The sequence below is a fragment of the Microtus pennsylvanicus genome, chromosome 7 (assembly GCF_037038515.1).
Source record: "Microtus pennsylvanicus isolate mMicPen1 chromosome 7, mMicPen1.hap1, whole genome shotgun sequence".
Lineage (NCBI taxonomy): Eukaryota > Metazoa > Chordata > Mammalia > Rodentia > Cricetidae > Microtus > Microtus pennsylvanicus.
The window spans coordinates 50272580-50296277 of NC_134585.1; the positions used below are offsets into that span (position 1 = coordinate 50272580).

The window sequence follows — 23698 nt, forward strand, 5'->3', positions numbered from 1 at the left end:
AGGATTTTCAGGGCGGAGAGGACACTGGGAAGAAGGGCAGAGATGCAGCCAAATGGAGAGGAAGCAAGACGTCAGTATAGAGTAAAGGTGATAAAGCCACAAGACAAAAAAAAAAATAGACTGATAAAAATGGTTTAAGTTGTATAAGGCAAAAGACTTGGGAATGATGGGAACAATCACGGGAGTTTAGAAACAATCCATCCACAAAACCCCTGGTGAGAATCCAAACCTGTGAATATCCTCACTGTAGTTTCACTGAGACACTAGCTCTTATAGACCAGGCTGCCCTTGAACTCACGGAGATCTGCCTGCCTCTGCCTCCTGAATGCTGGGATTAAACACATGTACCACCACCGCCCCACTACCGCCCACTTAAAGGTCAATTTTAAAAAGCAGAACAGATTCCTTATACAAGATGGTAGATTACCAGCTATAGCCATATTTTCTTCCACCTACAACCATAAGAAAAAATAAACATTCAACAAAAAATATTAAAAAGGAACACTTCAAAACAACAGCAGCCACCACTAACCCTCCAATTTCTTACAGATCCTTAATTTTATTTAGATAATCTGAAACCCTGAGCTTTACAAAGTTTCTCGCAGGCCTGGTTAGATATTGACTAGTCTCTATCTGCGTTTCTCAAGCACGAAGTCTAACCAAGTAATCTGGGAAATCTTGTTTAAAAGAGGACTGATTAAAGCTCGTGTATCAAGCTGTTGGTAAGAGAAAAGAGTTTAGAGATAATTTATTCATAATCATTCTAATTCTGCCCAATCACACTCAGGATTCTGACTTTCCTTTTCATTTGGCTTAAAAAGCAAAAACACAGAGGTAGGAGTATAGCTCAGTTGTAGTGTCTGGTTATTATGCAGGAGGTTCTGGTTCAATTACAAACACACATGTATCCAAAACACAAGGGCCAGGCACAGTGATACACGCCTATAAATCCACCACCCAGAACAGTGAGGCAAGAGGAATACGACCTTGAGGCCAGTCTGGACAATAAAGTGAAAGCTCTCTAGATACAACAAGTGAAAGTCTCTAAAATACAAACAAGAAGTAACACCCAAAATTGCTCCAGTTTGAGAAAAAAAAAAGATATGATTAAGGCAGAAAAGACAGGAATCTGGGCAAATTTATCAAGCTGCTACCCTAACCAAGCCCAATTTTATCTGCAACACCCCAGATTTGTTATGCGATTCATGTCAATTTCTTTGTTTGGTTTTTGTTTTTCTCAAAACAACGGGCTTTCCTGGAACTTGCTTTGTAGACCAGGTTGGCTTCAAACACACAGAGATTAAAGGCATGAGCCACCACCACTCAGTGAAGTCATTTTTTATTTAGTTTGTAAATGAGTCTTAGACAGAATTTCTACTGGAGGTAAAGACAAGGCAGAGAGCAAGCAGAACTGATAAAACCAGGAAGAAGCTTAAAGAATTTAGGAGGCTGTAACTGAGATAGCAGACAGCTCTGCTGAAGGCCAGAAAGGCCAGGAAGATGAAAAGTAGGATGGAGAATAAGAACATTGTCAGTCACAATACTTCAAGAAGACAAAATGAAGGCCAGGCATGGTGACACATGACTTTAATCCCAGAATTTAGGTAGTACTCTGACCTGCTCAGGGTCCTGACAATGTCATCAGCTACATCACTACAGCTATGTCCCCTCATAAAAGGCGGCCCGCCCACCTCCTCCCTTACCCCTCCCCCCCTCCTCTCTCTCTCTCTCTTCTCTGCCTGTCTCCAGAGGTCTCCTCCCTCCCCACCCCTTTCCCATTCCCTTCCTCCAATAAAAAGCCCTCCACATGAGCCCTGTCTCAAGATGGGGCTCTCCCCTGCTGTTTTTTAAATTATAACATATCCCACCTCACACATCTCTCCCCCCAAAAGACAGATGTTGTGAGCTACAGTTGAAAGAGCAACAAAATTTAGATTTCATCTTATGCCCACTGAAAAACTGAAATTTTAATTTTATGATCATAGACTACTATCCTCCATCACCTTTTACAGCTACACTAATACTCCAGTAACAGTGTACTGTAACTGAAAGAATCAAAAGATGCATATTCTATCTGATATTTAGAAATACTCAAAGACAAGCAAGGAGATAAGCTAAGACTCTAAAGGAATCTGAACCCTTAGAAACCTACAGCTTGAATAATCGTTAAACAATTTACAAGTCCAAACCAGGTAAAACAAAGCCTCAAACTAAAGACCATGGTGCTATTTCTAGGCCTAAATATATATCCCTTCGTAACACTATAAAACACAAGTTTAATGTTACTGTAACTCATTAAATTCAACAAAATTAGGTATTATATCCATGTGAAAATATTAATTAAAAGTCACAGTATCATCCCAAAAAGCCCCTTTTATCAGTTACTGATCGCTAAATATAGAAATGAGATAAGTAGTCGGGCGGTGGTGGCACATGCCTTTAATCCCAGCACTCGGGAGACAGAGGCCGGTGGATCTCTGGGAGTTCGAGGCCAGCCTGGTCTAGAAGAGCTAGTTCCAGGACAGGAACCAAAAAGCCACGGAGAAACCCTGTCTCGAAAATAAAAATAAAATAATTAAAAAAAAATGAGATAAGTATATCTAGTATTCTTCTATTTGTGTGTGAGTATGTGTCTGTCTGTTTTTTTTTTTTTTTTAAGATTTATTTATTTATTATGTATACAGTATTGTCAGTATTTTGTTTGCATGTGTGCCTGCAGGCCAGAAGAGGGCACCAGATCTCCTTACGGATGGTTGTGAGCCACCATGTGGTTGCTGGGAATTGAACTCAGGACCTTTGGAAGAGCAGTCAGTGCTCTTAACCACTGAGCCATTTCTCCAGCCCAGTGTCTGTCTGTTTTTCAAGCAGGATTACACACTGCAGCTCAGACTGTCCTGAAACTATGCAACCCTGGCAGTCCTCAAACTCCCAGCAATCCTGAGTGCTAGGATTAAAAACATGATCCACAACGCCTACTTTCTAGTTGTGCATTTATTTCTTTATTTAGATACAGAGTCCTACTCATTCAAGGTAAGCCTCCACCTTCAGTACTGGGGCTGCAAGCAGGAGACAAGTGTTGGGATTCCAGGTGTGCCCCATCACAACCTAAGGGTTTATCTAGTGTTATGGATTGAACTCAGGTTTCTGTGAATTGGTTACTCTTCTGGTGCTGTGACTAAACATCTTCAAAGGCATCAATAAGACTCAGTAAGCAACATTAGAGAAAACATGGCAAGGCAGTTCATGTCACAGTACACAGGACACAGACAGGAAGATGCCAGGAACAAGATACACTTAAGGACCTACCCCAGCCCTACTTCCTCCAACCAAGCCTCACCTCTTAGTTTCAACATGCTGCACCTGCTCAGGTCATGTGGGCACAGTTCAGACTCAAACTCTTAATGCCTTTCTCTTCCTGTTTCAAGTAGTGTGTAATGATGTACATAATGTGTATACTCTGATCACATTTCTCAGAAGGAAATTTCATCACATTTTTTTCATAGTATTCTATTCTTTCTAATACTATAAACTAATGACATACCCACAAAAAAAACTCAAAAAGTTACTTTGATCTTACAAAGACTAATTGCTTATAGTCATAACTATAAGCAAAGACATTTTCATATGCATATAATCAATTCCTTCTCCCAAAATAACACTCAAAACCCATACTAGGAAAAAGCAAGTTGGAACAGTCACAAAGTTTCTACATTCCTTGTGTGTTTAGGGTTTTTGTTTCCTTTTGCTTACACCTCCCACTATCACCACCCCATCCCCACCCCACTCATCCCACCCCCATACACACAGGGTCTTGCTTTGTAACTGAAGCTGAACTCAAATTTACAGCAATCTCGACTCAACCTCCTCAGTACTGAGATTACAGGTATGGACGCCACATCCAGCTCTTAATTTCTCAATTTCAATACTAGGAAAGTGTTAATTTACCAAATCATACTAATATAAATTTTCACTGAAGTTGTACAGAACTCAGAAAAAAATAGAAAGATAAAACCTAAAATATATAAAGAACCTGTAGTAGTTTGATTAAGAACGGCTCCGAGAGGTTCACAGGTTTGAATGCTTAGTCATTGGGGACTATCACTACTTAGAAGGATTAGGAAGTGTTGCCTTGTTGGAGTAGGTGTGGTCTTGTTGGACGAGGCAGGTCTATGGAGGTGGGCTTTGACATTTCAAAAGCCCAATCCAGGCCCAGTGACTCTCTTCCTGTTGCTTGTGGATTCAGATGTAGAAATAACTTTCAACTTCTCCACCACCACGTCTGCCTGCACACTGCCAGATTCCCCACAAAGACAATAATGGAATAAATCTCTGAAACTCTAAGCAAGTCACAATTAAATTCTTTCTTGTATAAGAGTTGTCATGGTTACGGCATCTCTTCTCAAGAACAGAACACTAAGACAGAAGCAATGTGCAAAGCAACATATTCCTTAAAAGTATCTTGAAAGGAGTTTTTCAAACACCTGGACAATGTATGGTATCCATCCACAATTTCTAGGAGAGTTAAGTTTGGATTGTTTCTGTTTTGAGAAAGGACTCATTTGGTTGCTCAGCATGGTCTCCTAGGTTTTCAGAGTAGCTGGTATTCATAAGTTTCAGAGTGCCATTGTGGTTAGCTAAGCTTCTTTATTTGCATATAACAAGGTAGTTGTTACAATCTTACTTTCTTTGCTTAACTCAACATTTTCCCCTTTCCTAAAATTTTTTAAATGTTTGAGAAGACATGCTTTTAAATCAAATCAATGCAAGTCTGAGCTTGACTCCCCTGCATCCGGACGGGTAAGCAACAATTTCTATACTTCTGTTTGTTTTCTGAGACAGTTTTCTCTGTAGCTTTGGAGCCTGCCCTGGAACTATTTCTTGTAGAAGATGCTGATCTGGAACTCAGATCTGTCTGCCTCTGCCTCCAGGGTGCTGGGATTAAAGGCATGCACCACCACCGCCTGGTTACCAATCTCTATACTTCTAAGGACTGAGGGCATCAATCTTTTTGCTACAATACTCTTGTGGAGATTAAAATTTCAATGTGATACCTAATATGGTTAAGTATACGCCAAATGAATAACTGGCAAAACATCACCTAAAGAGAGAAAAGTTAACTTAGCAAACAGGAACTTGCTATAAAAGTCCACTCATTTGCTAAGTAGATTTTAAAAAGGAAAATAAGTTATACAGATAAATGCAAACACCTCTAACACAGGATGTATGGACCAGTAAAATTTCTGAAACAATCAATTAAATCTCTGTGTATTTCTAGGCATCCTCCAAAAATCTGATTTCCAATCAATTTAGTTTTCATATGTAATAGAACATGTATAATCAATCATGTTCCATCTTCATTCAGCAAATCTTACCTGGTTATTCCCTTAAAAAAAAAAACCACTTGGTCTAAGCACACTTAGGATAGATACATCTAAGAAAAAATAAAGCTCTCTGAACTCCTGAGGTTTACATTCTACAGTACTGCTTGAATGAGTGAGAAATAAAGATGAAGTAGGCTAGGGATATAATTCAGTGGCTAAGAGCCTGGGGTTCAATCCTCAGCACCAAGAAAGAAAGGTAAGGAGACAATAAAAGAAATTCCAAAAACAAGTTACAATTTGGAAGAATGTAAAAAAAAAAAAAAATAGGGCAGGATAAGATCAAGAATGTCTACAACCTGTAACCCAAATAGCTCCCAAAGAAAGAAAGAGCTGGTCTCCTCTACAGCACTGAGAGTTCAAGCAGTGAAGAGGTCTGCCTAGGTCCAAGCCTTGGCCTTGAATTAACTGCCGTGGTATTGTTTTCCAAATTACAAGACCAGCAAAATGGCTGAATGGGCATATATGTGTCTGCCACCAAGTCTGATGACCTGAGTCCAATCCCTAGGACCCATGCCCTGCAGGAAAGAATCAACTTCAGCAAACTGTCCACTAAACTTCACACAAACACTGTGGGACCTACATACTCCCACACACGCACGCATACAAAATAAATATAAAAATGTTTGTCAAAGATTAATAACAGTACTCAAAAATGATAGACTTGTAAGAATTAAATAATCCTTAGAAAAGAGCTTTAAAATGTACCTGAAGTAGAAAAACCTAATAATCACTAAATGTTAACACCAATCCAAAACAAATTCTTCCCACTGAGCATCTAGAACAAGCATTTTGTCCACTTTTTTTTCCAAACAGTTTCATGTAGCCCAGACTAGCGGTGAATTCTTTACACAGGCAAGAATGACCCTGAACCTCCTGTCTTTGCCTCCTATGAACTGGGATTACAGGTACACCCTATCTTATTTATACAGTGGGAGGAGACTGGAACCTAGCAACTTAGCTACATCCTTTAGTCCCTTAGTCACCTTTTTTTTTTTGCGTGCTTCTGTTTGCAATGATATAGGGAAAGGTTTCAAAACATATTTGATGAATTTAACCAAAGCATTTACTAATGGGATAATAGCTATCATTACTCTCAGAAAAAATTAGTATACTATGAATGGTTAAAAAGAACTAGCGCATAGTAAAAATTAAAAAAAAGACGATGGACTTGTGAAGCACAAACTGCTATCTAACTGGAAAATTCCATGAAAAAAAGTGGTAGAATTGGGTCATACCTGTAACCTTGGCACTTGGGAGGCTAAGGAAGAACTACAGAAAGCTGGAGGCCAGCCTGAACTACAAAGTGAGTTCTAGGCCATCCTAAGCAACAGCATAAGAACCTATCTCAAAAAAAAAAAAAAAACATACATACCATGAAGACATAGGCTCTTTTCTCAAAACAATCCCATCAAAAAAGTCCACAAAACATTTTGCATATTTAAATCTGATGGACCTGGACAAGTCAGATGTCTCAACAGATAAAAAAAAAAGCACCTGCTTCAAAAGCACAGTGACCTGAGTATCTGTGACCTGATGACAAATGTACCATACATAGCTCATGTGTACCCATGATCACACACAAAATAAGCAAACAAACGAAACAAAAACATGGTGGACTATAAAATGCTTCCCCATGCCTTTTTTTAGAACATTATTACATTCCTACAAACTAAATTACTTCCTTCTGAGGTCTTCACCAGCATCATTCAGTTGTTACTGAAATATTTCTCTTAGGTTTTCCTTTCTTTCAAGAGAGGTCTGGCCTGGACTTTGTGAAATGGCTAAACTAAACTCAAATGCACGATCTTCCTGCCTTATCTCCTGAGAGCTGGGATTGCAGAGTGCAAGTACACTGCCACTGCTCTATGATGCCAGGCAAGGTGACACACGGTTTGAAACCTCAGTGCTAGGGGCTGTTCCCCACACGGGGGGAGCTCTGTGAGTTTGAGACCAGCCTGATTTCCTTAGTAAATTCCAGGTAAGATCCTTTCTCAGGTAGGCACAGGTAAGTAGGTGGGTGGGTAGGTAGGTAGGTAGGTGCGGCTTCCTCCCAGGTTGGTGGTGATGCACATGGTAATCCTAACATCTGAGAGGCAGAGGCAGGAACATCGTATGTTAAGGCCAACCTGGGCTATACTACACAGACAGTTCTGGGATAGACTGGGGAGGGAGAAAAAAAATTATACTCTAACATATTACCAAATAGAGTATTATTAAAATCAAACCACAATTATAAACAGCAATCTAGATGTTGTTTAAGAGCTTTAAATGTACTATTATTAAGTTTCTTAAGCTGTGATCACAACCTCACAGAGTCTTATAATTCAATGTGCATATTGAAAAGTACCTGGCAACAGCAAGGTCTATAAACACAATGATCAAAGATTAATTCAAAAATCAAATAAAATGAATCTAGCACATTTCTGGTGGCGCACATCTACAGTGAGCCTTGGTTCTAAACACATAACATGCTCACGTTGCACTACACATGCCCCTATGCCAGGCAATCCTAACTAATACTACCTAAATAGACTCAAAACTGTTATTTTTATGAACTGCAGTGTTTACTACTGTACAAGGTTTTTGTCCCTTATAGATGAAACAGAAAACAAAAGACTATTTACCTACTATCACTCCTCAGTGCATGAGTATCAAAAAAGTATACCATTGATTTGAACTGGATTAGAATGTTCGACCTGAAGAACTTTTCTGAAAATGTTAACTTGCATTTCATTAAAAAAAAAAAAAAGTTAAAGAAACCTCAAATGCATTTTGGCTTTGGATTAGGAAAAAATTTACAACAATTTCTGTCATGGCTCTAAACACTCTTCTGCCATTTTATACTACATATCTACATGAAGTGATCTCCCAGCACTGAAAATTACAAGGTAAGTATCAGTCAGGCACAATGGTTCATACCTGTAATTCCAGCACTCAGGAGTTTGCAAAGGCCAGATGACTATTACAAAATCAAAGTCAACTCAATCTACAAAGCCATTTCCAGGCAAACTAGGGTTATAGCAAGAAATGACTTACAACAACAAAACAAAACAAACAAAAATAGCAACTACCAATGAACTGTAAATCTGAAGATGTTCTACATCATGCAGTATTTTAAAATACTGCCAAGATTTAACTCATGTACATAGGGCCTGAAGAAGTGGTTCAGCAGTTACGATCACTGGCTCCAATTCTAGCGTCCACATGGTGGCTCACAACTCTTCAACTTCAGTTGCAGGGGATCTGACACCTCCTGGCTCCTTAGGCACCAAGTATACACATAATGCATAGACATGCCTGTAGGCAAACACTAACACATAGAAATAAAGCAAATTTTTAAAAAGAAGCACAATTATCTCATTAGTATGTAAACTTACTTTCACCTTTAATAAATGGTAAAGTTATATATACCAAAGAACCATTTTTTGGAGGGGAGGGGGAGTGTTTGTTCTGAGACAGGATCTCATTATATCCTGGAACTCTCTCAGTAAACCAAGTCTGGCTTCCAGCTCAAAGAGCCACTGCCTCTGCCCCTCTCCCCCAAAAGTTGGGATTACAAGCATCACATGCTTGTGCTCAAAGAAATATGTTAAAATAAATTTCTTTTTGATTATTCCCATTAGTGCTTGATTTATTTATATGTTGACTAATTTTATGTCAATTTGACACAAGCTAGAGTCATGTGAGATGAGAGGAAGAAACTCCAGTTGAGGGCCAACACCACCGTGAATAGGGTCACCCCTGGGCTGGTGGTCCTGGGTTCTATAGGAAAGCAGGCTGAGCAAGATGTAGTAAGACAGTAAGCAGCACTTCTCCATGGCCTCTACATTAGCTCCTGACTCTTGGTTCCTGCTCTGTTTGAGTTCCTATCTCGACTTCCTCCAATGAACTATCTGTGGAAGTGTAACAATGTGGTTTTGGTTATGGTATTTCATCACAGCAATAGTAACCCTAAGAAAATTTGTATGGCCATTTTGTATACATGTACCCATCTGGAGTCATATAAAAATTTCTCAGGAGAACTGAAATGCCAATGGAAAAAAGTTAAACCCTATCCTAATACCGATGATTGCAAGAAACTGTTATTTAGAACACAGGATGAAATAAGCCTGAAGGCTACTGTATTTAATTTCCATGAGAAAGTACACTTAAGTATAATAAATCAGCACCAGTTAAATATCAAACAAAAACTAAAACTTCAGAAATATTTTTATACACACTCCCATAAGGTTCACAAAAATCTACAAACTTCACATTCTAAAAAATGTACACTAGGTTGCCCAGTCGTCTCTGCCTAATAAGTGGGTTCTCAACCCTCATCAAAGCTGATCTCTGCAACATATGCAGACCATTGCAGAAAACCACAACTGGTCAAATTATGGAGAATTTGACCATGCCCAGTTCCAACAGATGTATATCAATGATGAAACTAAGAAAACAACAATGGTTTAGGCAGACATGCTGGTACAAGCCTTTAAGCCCAGCACTCTGCCAAGCAGGTCTCTGAGAGTTCAAGATCAGCAGGGTCTGCGGTCTATGTGCGTTCCAGGCTAAGCAGACTGACATAATGAAACCATCTCGAAGGGGAGAAAGAATGAAAGAAAAAAGGAGGGGCGAGTTTAATTAGTGCTGAGTAAAAAGGGATTCTCATTTTATATGGTGACTACACAAACAAATCTGCACACTAGGCAGCAAGGCAAAACACTCACCAGAATTCAATCTCCTACAGCAGAAAAGGAATTTTAATTAATGCCTTGGATCTTAGGAGAACATGTTTGGTGGTATGTTTGTATGTCTGTGCTTGTGCACATAGAGGCCAGGATCAAGGTCAGTGTTCTCCCTCCTTTGCACTCAATCTCTTTCTTGTTACAGTTGTTATATTTATTAATATGGAGGGGGTTGTTTTTTGTTATTGTTGTTACATTTATTAATATGGAAGGGGTTGTTTTTTGTTATTGTTGTTACATTTATTAATATGGAGGGGGTTGTTTTTTGTTATTGTTGTTACATTTATTAATATGGAGGGGGTTGTTTTTTGTTATTGTTGTTACATTTATTAATATGGAGGGGGTTAATTTTGTTATTGTTGTTACATTTATTAATATGGAGAGGGTTTTTGTTATTGTTGTTACATTTATTAATATGGAGAGGGTTTTTTGTTATTGTTGTTACATTTATTAATATGGAGGGGGTTGTTTTTTAGTGACAAGGTTTCTGTGTAACTCCAGCTGTCCTGGAGCTCAACTTTGTAGACCAACTGACCTCAACTCCAGAGATCTGCCTGCCTGTGACTAAGTGCTAGCTAGTATTTAAAGATGTGTGTCACCACATCTGGCTTACATTTATTTAGTATAGAGATGGGATGAAGACAAGGGCTCCAGCGTGCCTGTGAAGTCAGAGGACAACCTGCAAAGTCAGGTGCTCTCCTCCTTCCATCATGTGGGTCCTGGCATTGAACTTAGGTCATTTACTTACTGTGCCATCTCACAGGTACTCCACCTTATTTTCGGAGACAGGGTCTTTCAGTGAACCTGGAATTCCACCAATTCTGCTGGGCACAGGGATGCTTTACCAGTGCCAGGATTACAGGTGCACTGGTTTGGTTTGGTTTGTTTTTTTAACACAAGAGTGGAGATCCAACTCGTGCCTTTGCTTTGCAAGTACTTCATTGAGCCATCTCCTCCAGCTTTCTTCCTTTGTTTATTTTGTTTCTGAGATAGGAGAGGCCTTGGGTCCAAACTGACTTTGAACACTTGCAGCCAAGGAAAGATGATGACCTTCAATTCCTCAACCCTTTCCCTGCCTTTACCTCCTGAGTGCTGGGATTACAGAGGTACACAAGAAAACACATTCTTAAATAAACTGAAAGTTGCTTCAACACAATGAAAAATTCTGCGTACACGACAAGTATCTGAATGACCACAGTGGCAAAGCACTGCCTTAGGGTGTGCTGAAGCCTGGGTTCAAGTCCTAAAACATGGGGCAGGAATGACACTATAAATATTTCATTGAAAAAAAAAGTAAAGTTATCCAAATTAAAATTACAAATATAGAAACTTCTATATTTAAAATTGGAAATGTTCTGCATTTAGCAATTACAGTAATTTTGAGTATGACCCTCTTACAGCTCATATTCAGTCTACAGACTGGAAATATTTCTAGTATCATCTTTATTGGGGTACCAATAGGTCATCAATATCCATAAGATAGTCTTACTACTTCAAATTTAAAAGGTCTCTCAAAAGGATCACCTCAAGCAAAGGCTTGCTTATTTCAGAAGATGTGATGCTAGAGAAGATTTTAAAAGTACCTTGCTTACTGTTGCTACAGTCTGGATCTTGAATGCCCCTAAGACTCTTGTTTTGAAGGCCTAGTCTCCCACCATGAGCCTATTAGGTGATGAAAACTTCAGGAAGGAAGTTAGGTTTATTAGATGTCCTTTAGGTCACCTCTTCCTGTCCTTTATGTTTTCCAACTATTACAGTCTTAGTTAAGTTTCTATTGCTATAATAAACACTATGACCAAAATGGGTTTATTTGGTTATTACAGTCTACAATAAAAGAAAGACAGAGCAAGAATTCAAGGCAGAAACCTAGAGACAGAAATTAAGCAGAGGCCATGTAAGATCACTGCTTACAGTTTTGATCTCTATGGCTTGCCCAGGTCATTTTTCTAAATTAACAGAGGACCACCAGCCAAGGGGTGGCACTGCTCACACTGGGCGAAGCCATCTCAAATTAATCATTAATCAAGAAAATGCACCACAGCCTTGCCTACAGGCAAGTGGATGAAAGCATTTTCTTGATTGAGGGTGTCTTTTGCAAAATGACCCTAGCCTGTGTCAAGCTGACAAAAAATAATAATAATCAGCACAGTCATGAAGAAACAGACTTCCAGCCCTACAGGAACAGTCAAGAGACTATAAACTAAAATTCGGTATTGTGAGCTAAAGTAAGCCTTTCCTCCTAAGTTGATTATCTCAGGGGTTTCTTGTCACAACAAAGGAAACAATCACATCTGCCAAGCACTTGCTTTATCAATGATCAAACTAATGAGATGAATAAATCCTACTTCCTCCCAATACAAAATTTCTTATTATAGCCTTTATTCTTCTCATTACATTTTAACATTTTTTATACTAGAAACCAGCCCTAACCCCTTAAACCACCACAATCCCTGGTTTAGGTTTCTAATGAGGTTCCATGTTGTTTCATTCCTACTATTACAACCTATTTCTAGTACAACACTAATAAACCATACGAAAAAAATGTATAACATCAGAACAACAGGAAGAGACAGGAACATTCTTATCAGAATCCAGAGGTTGTGGGAGGTTTTTTTTTTTTTTTAAGAAAAGAAAACAATACTTAACTAATCTCTTGGCAGCAGCTTCTTTCCTTGACTTGACCTTGCATTATACCATTCTTTTTTGGGTGGTCCTAACAAATTCACAGCCCACCAAAGCTAGGTTAAGTACTTTAACGCTGAGTACATTCCCAGTCCCCACATCATTCTGGTAAATTGGTGGCAACTGTGCGTTATTATGATGAAACTTGGTATGTTTCTACCTGAAATCACTAGGGATTAAATGCTCCACAGTCAATCCCTTGGAAAAAAGTTACTTGAACTCTGAATCATCTTGAATAACCTAAAATATACCCAATATGGTATCTGGCACGTTCAGACAGCTTGCGTTCAGAAGTTTGAGGTCATCCTAGGGAACATAATAGGATTCCAAAGGGGAATAGGGCGGAAAGCAGGTACATCAAATCACTAGGAGCAAGTAAGAGGGGATGCCAGACCGTGACAAAGGAAGTCTCGGCATTTTGATAAGCAGAGAATCCCTTTAAAACCCAAAGCTATTCATGATCACTATATAAACATTTAATCAGTAATGTTGACTAATAAAATCTTAAGACATATACTGTGCAGTATAACATCCATAGCTGAGAGGCGTAAGCATCCTATCAGTGATACTTTTGGGCTCATCTGAAACAATTTCAGTCAGTAATCAGGCTCCTGTTCCTAAAAAAGAGACAAAGAGAAAAAAAAAAATACCTTGTGTTTCTCAGAAAAATACTGGACTTAGCCAGGTGGCAGTGGTGCGCACCTTTGATCCCAGACTAAGGGAGGCAGAAGCAGGTAGATCTCTGAGTTCAAGGACAGCCTGGTCTACAGAGTGAGTTCCAGAACAGGCAAGGTTACTCGAAAAAGAAATGAAATTTATCTTTTTCTCCCCACCCTACCTAGAAAGACTTCCTGCCTGCCTGCTATTTATTTGCATCAAATCTATATAGCAGATACTAATTTTATTAATCAAAGGGTTCAAACTTTTAAAAGCTTTAATAAACTGATCATGAACACAACATACTCTAAGGAGTAGACAAACTGTTGTGATTCATTTTCATGCTCTGAAACTACGTGGTAAATCACAAGGTACCAACTTACAAAAACCTGTACGAATGAGTGTTATTTACAAAGGAAATCACTCACTAAAGAAGTACATTTATCTTCTAAACCAACTGTAAATTTCTATTAAAACAACTCAGTCAAGCAAAATGTCATCCACCCATAATCCCCACCCCTCAGGATGATGAAGCAGGATGGTCACTCTGAGTTCGATGTAAGCCTGATCTACACAGTGAGTCTAGGTCAGCCAGAGCTAGAGTGGAAATCTGGTCTCAAAAACTAAAGTAAACTTCTGTAAATTATGATTGGTGTGTTTTATACACACATAAAACACTCTCAAAACTAATTTATATTTAATTTTGATGCTGTAAAATAGCATCAATTATCTGTCCCACAGAGGAGCCATCTGGCTGCCTTGAAAAAGATAAAGTGCATGCTTGCTGCCATCACAAAACCTTCAAGTTTTTGAAAAAACAAAGTATCTATCTGTACTTCTTCCAATCACAAATTTCTGAAACAATCTTGCTATGCAGCAGAAGCTCCCCTGGAATTCATGATCACCTCCTACACCCACTGCCAAGTAGGTGAGAAAACAGGTGCCTATCACCAGCCTTGACTGCTTAACCCTGAAATTATGAGTGTGGAAGATAAGGCGTCTGTCTGTACACAGAGGCTAGAGAGATGGCTCAGCAGTTAAGAGCACTTGCTAAGCAATCGTGAGGCCCAAAGTTTAGATCCTAGCATGCATAAAGCAAACTGGGGCCACCACAAGCACCCATGGCTCCCAAGGAGGCAGAGACAGGAGAATTGCTGAGGTTTACTACTACTGTCTTTAATCCTAGTCAGAAAAACATGTTCCCTAGGGTTCAGAGAAAGACCTTGCCTCAAAGGAACTGGTGTGGGATCCACACATGCACACAGGTACATGCAGCCCCCTCACATACAGCTCATAGGCACTAGAGTGTACACACGCACAGACACACAGACATACACACAAGTAATTTGTACATAAATCATTATGTATGCATTTTCTATCTGACAATAAAAAGCTCAATTACTTTCATGGGCATAAACTTTATTGTGGCAGTCAGATACAACAGTAAAACAAAATTAAGATTTAAAAAAAATTTATCTAAAATTAAGAGAAACTTAAGTCTTAAGTATCTACTTACCTTTCAGTGTGTGTGGGGGGTGTGTGTGTATATATATATATATATATATTCATTTTTGTCTTACTTCACTCCAAAATGCATATCTATTTTTGAGGGGAGCGAGAGCATTTAAGAGCACTGACTGCTCTAACAAAGATCCTGAGTTCAATTGCTCACGACCATCTAGAACTGTAGTGCCATGGACTCTGAAGCCCTCTTCTGTTGTACAGATGTACATGCAAATAAAATATATAATTTTTTTAAAAACGTATTGCCTTTTTTTATTCCCTAAATGTATTGCCTTTCTTAATTCCCTACAACCTTTTCTTCCTAATTCCTTCACACAGGCACCTTAAAAGTAGACAGGCATTTCCCCCTACATTTAATGTAGAAGCTAAAAACATTAACATAACAGAAAACTTAAATGTCTCTAGTAGTAGAAATCCTTAAAAACATTTCAAACGAATAAGTTTCTCACAAATTATCTAATATTGAAAAACCATTTCCGTCAAGTTATACTATACAAAATTCAATTTGTGTTAACACAAAATCATCTTCCTGATCCTTGAAAGACAATATTCTGTTTTTAACAACTATCAAACTACTCCCAAATTAGAACTGCAGAAATCTTTTGCAAACACTAGTTAGCATTATTAGCTCATTCATTCTCCTAATAACCTGTGATTGGTGCTTCTCACCAATTTCTAGATCAGGAAACTCACGCACAGACAAACTAATTAACTTTCTAAGTAGCAAAGCTTGTTGTTCAGACTAGGAAGTCCTTGCCCAGAACCCTTTTCCCTTCTTTCAGCCAGGAAGGCCTTGAATAAGCTTTGTAAACAAAGTTGGCCTTAAATTCAATACCTGCTTCTACTTCCAAAGCAGTGTAGGTCTAGGCTTCAGAAACTCTTAGCTACTAGCCATGTGCATCCCTTAAGTGTCCTTGTTTATCTCAAAACAAGTAAGACTTAGAAATTGGATAAAACATTTGAGTATTTTAGGCTGCATCTTTAAGTGTGTGACTGTCATAGGGTGGGGTTGCCCTCAGAAACCAGAAGAGGCTATCAGATGCCTTGTATGTCAGTGGCAATCATAAGCCACCCAATAAGAATGAAAGAATCAAATCATAGCCCTTTGAAAGAGCAGAGAGAATTCGAGAGCTGTGCCAGGAATTACAAGAAATACAGACAACCAGCTAGCTGTGACAGCTAAAACCTATAATCCCAGCAACCAGGTGGCTGAAGCAGGAGGATCACTCTAAAATCAAAGCCAGGGAGCACAGGGTGAGGAGATGAGACCTTGTCTTAAAAATGCAAGAAAAAGAACAATGGCAGGTAACTGAACAAATTATATATTAAAGGAAACTCTTTCACATGAACTTGAGGATTTCAATAACTGCACAACCAACAAATTTTAAGTACACATTCATCTGCAAAAGATTCAAAAATACTATACGGAAAAACAATTACAAACACCCAAAATAACAGACCTTAAAAGCACATATTGATAATATGGCAAACAACTTTCCCAAGATACTCTAACAACTCACCTAAACAGACCAAAGCAAGTCACAAAGAAAGGGCCTGTGAAAAATAAATATAGGTATTGCATCGTATAATACTGCTCATTTACTTTTCTTAAGAAAATACTTTAGCTGGATATAATGGCTCACGCCTTTAATCCCAGCACTTGTAAGGCAGGTGGATCTCTGAGTTCAAGGCCAGTCTGGTCTACAAAATGAGTTCCAGGACAGCCAGAACTACACTGTAAGAACCTGTCTTGTAAAAAAAAGAAAAGACAACGACGACCTTATATTCAAGTTATGGGGCCACTGATTTCCACTATGACAAATGACAAATTTAATTTATTTCCACAGTTTGAAAAAACCCAGTGAGAAAGGGGAAGGTGAAAGTAGATACTGATCACAGGTGCAATACTGTCCATCCAACAACAGGAGAAATTGCACTTACAACAACTGCAAACTGCAGAGTAAGTCTGTTCTTCAGCACAGGGCCCTACAGTCTACACAAGAGCCAAGGTGGGCCGGGCAGTGATGGCACTCGCCTTTAATCCCAGCACTCGGAGAGGCAAAGACAGAGGCAGGAAGGTCTGTCAGTTCGAGTCCAACCTACTCTACAAGAGCTATTTCCAGAGCAAGCTCCAAAGCTGCAGAGAAACCCTGTCTCAAAAAACCAAAAGGATGCAAGGTGGTTAAAGGGCTCGCAGCAACTCAAAGTCACAAAATGATTATTCTAGAGCATCAAAAGATGTTTAATTACATTCTGCATCCTGATTTAAGACAGATAAGAATTGTATACTTCGTTTTAGCTTTTAATCCAAATCAGTTAAGCTAGCTTTTGATGCTTCAATAAGCCTGCAATTACCCCGTAAACTCAACTAATCAAGTGGAAAGGAATCCATTTGAAGGTCCAAAGCAGCAAATGCTTGGCTCCTGGGTTAAGGAGCACTTGGTATAGAAAAGAGACACAAAGAAGGAGGGAAGCAGAGAGAGCATAAAATTAGAAAGTCTAAGAAAACAGAAAGGCAGTGTCTGTAAACACTAGCTAAATTCGTCTCCCACGGAACAAAGTGTGGGCACAGGGTGCCACATCAGCACGACTCCTGTTTTGGTCGTGCTTCTAAATCCTCCGTTTGTTTCATGAATTATTGATTTCAGCAATGGTTGAAGCAGCACCAAATTTCAACTGAGTAAGAGATATAACCTCTTCCTGATTTATACCACAAAACCAAATTCGAGTTTCACAACTTAACACACACTTGCCTTATGGTGACACAGATCTGATTTTAAAAAGAAAAAAAAAACCCTATCTTTAATTGTCTTTAATAGCTTTTTAAAAAAACTATTTCTGTTAATTCGTAGACATCTGAGGGAGTCAGTGCCTAGGCCAGGCAAAACTTTGTTATCAAAAGAGAACTGTTACAGCACTTAACAAAACTCCTTTTCACAGAGCCCTGCCTGCAACACACTCAAGCCTTCTTTAAGGCCAAAAGAAAACCCCAAGACGACCCAGAAAACAACCTTGTGGGCCCTGTACTTTTTCTCCCCGGCGAGGAGGAAGTCTCGCTCCAAACAGGAAACTGCTCCCCCAGAGGTTCGGCTGGGAATCCTCGAAGACCGAACCCCCAAGACAGCCCTCAGGTGGAAATTCGACGGACTGCTAAATGCCAGCACACCTGACCGGGGAGACTGCCAGGAAAACACTTCCCAAACTACCCACGGAAGGGGAAGGAAAAAGAGGCACAAATCACTGCCAACGCCAGCCAACGGCAAATGGCAGACTTTAACTATTTTCTGCGCTTCCAGCTCTCGACGACAAAATGTCTGTGTGGGCATAATGGACGTGGGGGTGTGAGAGCTTTCTTTTTTCTTTCTTTCTTTCTTAAAAACACAATGTGTGCCAGGCCTCGGAGGAGCAAAGCTGCCGGCGCCACTTTGTCAAGTTCGCGATCGCCCTCCCCCATCGAATCCGGAGGCTCCCGGAGAGCGCGGGGCGGCCGGTCACGGGTTCGAGCCCCGCTGTCCCGCAGAGAACCGCCGAGGGGGAGCGTCCGACCCGACCCGCCCCGTGTAAGAGCCCCGTGGCCGGTCGGCGCGACGATGCTTACCCATGCTGCGGCTCTGGCGGAGAGAGCGCGGCCTCTCCTGTGTACCGGCTCAGGGGCAGCGGGGAGGCGCCTCCATCCGCCCGCGAGCGCGCTCCGCCGCTCCTCACGCCCGTTCTCCGCCGCGGTCCCCGGCAGGCGGGAGCGAGCGGCGTCCGCGCGTGCGCACGCGGCGCCCTCCCCCGCGGTTCCCAGTTGCTTCCGCTCGCCTCGGCGGCACCGGCTGGCCCGCCCCGCACCCACTCCCTCAGAGGCCGAGCGCGCCCCGCTCGAGACCCGGGTGCAATGCACGAGCCGGTGCGCCGAGCGTTGGAACCCGGCTGGGGCGAAATCTCGCGAGAATGATCTGGGATTTTTTTTCGGCCACGCCCCCTGGGGCCCCCGCGCGCCAGCCCGGCTCCCGCAGCTGGTGCCAGGTGCGGTGACGTCACTGCGGGGGCGCGCGCCGCCCTCCTCCAGGTGCGGCGAGCTGCGGGCGCGCGGGGTCTGCGTGGGGCGCGCGACCCAGACGGGTACCCACGGGGTTCCGCGAAGTGAGCCTGGGTTGCCCCGCTCTTTCCTCCAAAGAGGTAGCTTGTGGGAAATCTAAGAGGGGACAACTAGGGGAGCGAGCGCTTTGATTTCGAAGTTCAAGGCAGGCCCGGCAAACGTGGGGACCCCACAGTCCACCTGCAGAGCACGCGCTCTCCTTTGCGGGGCTGGAGGGGGCACGAAGTGACTTGTTTCATAGGAATACATTACCATATTCCTTGAGTCTCTTGTTGGCCAAAGACGACTTCCTAGTCCCTGTTTTGAAATAGAAGTTATTCTAAATTAGGCATCATGGTTTGAAACATTGCCAGGCATTTTTTTTTCTAGACTCAACATGAAGGTCGGCTTAGGACTACTGTAATCAGACAGGAGCTTTCTTCGAATTATAGACAAATTTTATTAATTCAGCGTAATTTTCCTTTCTTTTTTTTCTTTTCTCCGCTCCTAATTGGGAAAAAAAAAATCAACTTCAGCTCCTGAGCGAATATGTGGAGCAGAATGTGTGGACTGCCGACTGTCGTGCCTGGTGCTTCTCAGAGAAATTAAGTCATGGAATTCTTACAGCTACTCGACACTTAAAACTGTCTTGCCCTTTGGGACCAGGCCAAGTTGGGTCTCTGCAACTCAACCCTGCCATTTATTTTTTTTTATAGGTCCTGAGTTAAAGAACCTGACTGGCACTTCAACTCTTAGATGTGTTGAAAGAAATCTGTGCGGTGTAGAACAAGTACCTGGCTGGAGCAGTAACTTTGTAAATATCTCTTCTCACTGTCTCCCATAGGCCTGCTAAGGGCATCCTTTCCTGCCTCGAAAGGGTTGCCTTGGCGATTTTGAAACAGGAATTGTTAAGATTCACAGTGGATCAAACCTTTACGATTACAGTGTCCAAGCAGAACCAAGGAAAACATTTAGTTTGCACAGCTGATGCCAGCTGCACAGCATTGAAAGCACAGCACACTGCCTTGCTTTAGTCGACGAATACTTATTGAGCAATATGTTCATTGTCTCCTACCAAGCAAACAACACGAATAAAAAATTCATAGCCCTTATCTTCAGTGACGTTGCATTCTAACCCAAAGGCAGAACATAAACACATAATAAACAGCCTGAAATACACAATGTCAGGTGTATAAGAGCTTTAAAAAATATGTGTTATGAATAGGGCAAGACTCAGGGAGAAGGGTGGAACAGCAGAGAGATAAAACTGAAAACTATCGGTCTTAAAGTCAGCAGTGTCTTCCAAAGACAAAACCATGAAAGCCGGAAATGTGTTTATTTTCACATGTATGTGTGAGTTCCTACCTGTTAGTGTACCCATGTGTACCAGTGCCTGTGGAGGCCATAAAAGGTCAATAAATCTCCGGAAGCTAGAGTTACAGGTAATTTTAAGCCACGAGAGATGGGAGCTGGGAACCAAACCTAGGTCCTCTGTGAGTGCAGCACACCCCTTAAACAGTTGAGCTATCTCTCTACCCCCAGAAAATTTTTTTCAGAAATTTATTTTTAAGCTTTAAAAATTATCTGTAAAAATACTTCCTAAGGTCAGCAAGACGGTTCTTTGGGCAAAGGCACATGCCAAGGCTCTGTAAGTCACTAAGGAAGTTTGTAAGAACTTCCTAAACTTCTGAGTGTGCAAATGTTAGTTCATCAATTCTCCGCTCTTTGTCTGCCAGGGCAAGGGATTCATTTCACTCTGATCAATCATCCTTTTTTTTTTTCCTTCTACATAGTGAACATGTTACTCTGGCTTCAAGAATGTTGCGATCTCTGTGACTGACACAATTTCCGACCAATCCCATTCATGCATCTCCTGAAGTTTTCTAAGGCAACTGTCACAAAATGACTGTGTTAAAACACCACCAATTATTTTCCTGTTGGCAAAAACTACTTTACAAGGACCAGCACAGCAAAGAAAGAAAATTAAATGTTTGCTTTTAACTACTTGTTGAGCTCAAAAGGTGCCAGAAACTAATTCTTCATTGTTTCTTTGTTCTTAGTTTCAAAATACTAGGCTTCCTGAGCAGTGTTTTATAATCTTGTTTGGCTTGGCTAATTTCTGCTGCAGTTAAGTTTCTACCACCTCAATCTTTTTTTTAAATAAATTCCTTTTTAGAAAACAATTATAATTGTAGGAAATTACAATCTTAATCATGAAGACTATCCTGTGTGTTCAAGAAAAAAGTAGGCATACAGCCTCTTCCTCACATCCCCTCCCCCACCCTCTGCTAAAACCGGTGTCCTATCCATCAGCCTGTGACAGGGTCCTGTTATTCCACTAGCAGTTTGGGGCTATAGGGAGACCTGTGACCACTCTGAGCATTTTTTCTATTGTACTTCTTTTAAATGTTTTAAACTCTAGGGCTGGTGGGGAGGCTCGGCGGATTGCTTACCTACTGTGCACAAGCCCGGATCCCCAGCTCTGAAAACTTGTCTTTAATTCATTAATAACAGTAAAGTCGAGAGAGAAAAAGCAAAATCCTGATGGCCCTATTCAAACAAATGACCATTCTGTGTACTGCAGAGAGCTTTGTAACAATGCTATTTGCGGTGGATTGGAGGCCAGTGCGATAGGCAGGTAACAGGAAGCTCTTTCAAGAAGTATCAGTCTCAGCTTGGGCACCTGGGAGCCCCTCTAGGGTCAATTCTCCTGCCCACCCTAAAGTGGGTCCCTTAACTAAGAATTGTGGTTCCGTGCTCCCCTATCCAACCTTCCTTTATCCCGATCCTCCTATTTCCCCAAGTCCCCCCTCCTTCCCTTCTACCTTTTCTCTCCCCATCTCCCCTTACCCCCTTCCCACCCCACCCCCAAGATCCCACTTTTCTCCCCGGCAATTTTGTCTACTTCCCTTATCCAAGAGGATAACGATATGTTTTTCCTTGTGCTCACCTTCTTACTTAGCTTCTTTAGGTTCGCCAATTGTAGATTCTGTGACCCCTATTTATGGCTAGAAACCAATTATGAGTGAGTACATCCCATGATCTTCTTTTTGGGTCTGGGATACCTCACTCAGGATAGTGTTTTCTATTTCCATCCATTTGCATGCAAAATTCGAGAAGTCATTGTTTTTTACCGCAGCGTAGTACTCTAGTGTGTATATATTCCATACTTTCTTCATCCATTCTTCCATTGAAGGGCATCTAGGTTGTTTCCAGGTTCTGGCTATTACAAACAATGCTGCTATGAACATAGTTGAACAAATGCTTTTGACATGTGATAGAGCATCTCTTGGGTAAATTCCCAAGAGTGGTATTGCTGGGTCCAGGGGTAGGTTGATCCCGAATTTCCTGAGAAACCGAAACACTGACTTCCACAGTGGTTGCACAAGATTGCATTCCCACCAGCAATGGATGAGGGTACCCCTTCCTCCACAGCCTCTCCAGCAAAGGCTATCCTTGTTGTTGTTGACTTTAGCCATTCTGACAGGTGTAAGATGGTATCTCAAAGTTGTTTTGATTTGCATTTCCCTGATTGCTAAGGAAATTGAGCACGACCTTAAGTATCTTTTGGCCATTTGAAGTTCTTCTGTTGAGAATTCTCTGTTCAGTTCAGTGCCCTGAGGTCCCCAGTTAGTTCCTTGGGCAGCTGAGGATAGGGAACCTGAAATGACCCCATCCTAGCGCAATACTGACGAATATCTTGCATATCATCTTAGAACTTTCATCTGGCGAGGGATGGAGATAGAGACAGAGACCCACACTGGAGCACTGGACTGAGCTCCCAAGGTCCCAATGAGGAGCAGAAGGAGGGAGAACATGAGCAAAGAAGTCGGGACCACGAGGGGTGCACCCACCCACTGAGACAGTGGAGCTGATCTACTGGGAGCTCACCAAGGCCAGCTGGACTATTACCAAAAAAAGCATGGGATAAAACTGAACTCTCTGATCATGACGAACAATGAGGGCTGATGAGACGCCAAGGACAATGGCACGCAGTTTTGATCCTACGCAATCTGCTGGCTTGGTGGGAGCCTAGCCAGTTTGGAAGTTCACCTTCCTAGATATGGACGGAGGGGGGAGGACCTAGGACTTACCACAGGGCAGGGAACCCTGACTGCTCTTTGGACTGGAGAGAGAGGGGGAGAGGAGTGGGGGGAAGGGAAGAGGGGTGGGAGGAGGGGGAGAAGAGTGGGAGGAGGGGGAGGGAAAGGGGAGGCTGGGAGGAGGTGGAAATTTGTTTTTTTTTTCTTTATTCTTCTTTTATCAATAAAAAAATGTTAAAAAATAAAATAAAATAAAAAAAAAAAGAAGTATCAGTCTCCCAGATGTTAAGGCTGTTTGTCAGTGACAGGCTCTCACTTTGTAGCCCAGGTTGGTCTCCAGCTTGAGACCTTGCTTCCTCTCCTCCCAAACGCTAGAACTCCAAGTTATGCTACCTTTCTATGCTTTTGTTTGTTTGTGTGTTGTAACTGTTTTTGTTTTTAAGACGGGCTCTCCTGGCCTGGAACTCACAGAGATCCTCCTGTCTTTGCTTCTCTGGTGCTAAAACTAAATGTGTACCTTCCATCCCTGGTTCTCCATGCCTGACTTTCCATGCCATGCTCAAAACTGGCCCCTATTGACTGTGAAATACTTTTTTTTTCATTTTTTGAAAATCTATTTAA

General features: G+C 41.2%; 1 protein-coding gene and 1 long non-coding RNA gene across 2 annotated transcripts in view; one reads left to right on the forward strand and one right to left on the reverse strand.

Moving 5' to 3' along the window:
- The window catches only part of Cd2ap (CD2 associated protein), a 79490-nt gene extending 60771 nt beyond the window's left edge, over positions 1 to 18719 (reverse strand). The window contains exon 1 of the mRNA XM_075980661.1: positions 18570 to 18719. Coding sequence (XP_075836776.1) covers positions 18570 to 18573 — 4 coding nt within the window. The 5' untranslated portion in view covers positions 18574 to 18719. The remainder of the gene's footprint in view (positions 1 to 18569) is intronic.
- Positions 18720 to 18994: 275 nt separating this feature from the next.
- LOC142853737 (uncharacterized) lies at positions 18995 to 21460 on the forward strand. Its single transcript, XR_012911243.1, has 3 exons — positions 18995 to 19025; positions 19751 to 19848; positions 20828 to 21460. It is a non-coding gene; the product is annotated as an uncharacterized LOC142853737 (long non-coding RNA).
- Positions 21461 to 23698: the final 2238 nt, after the last annotated feature.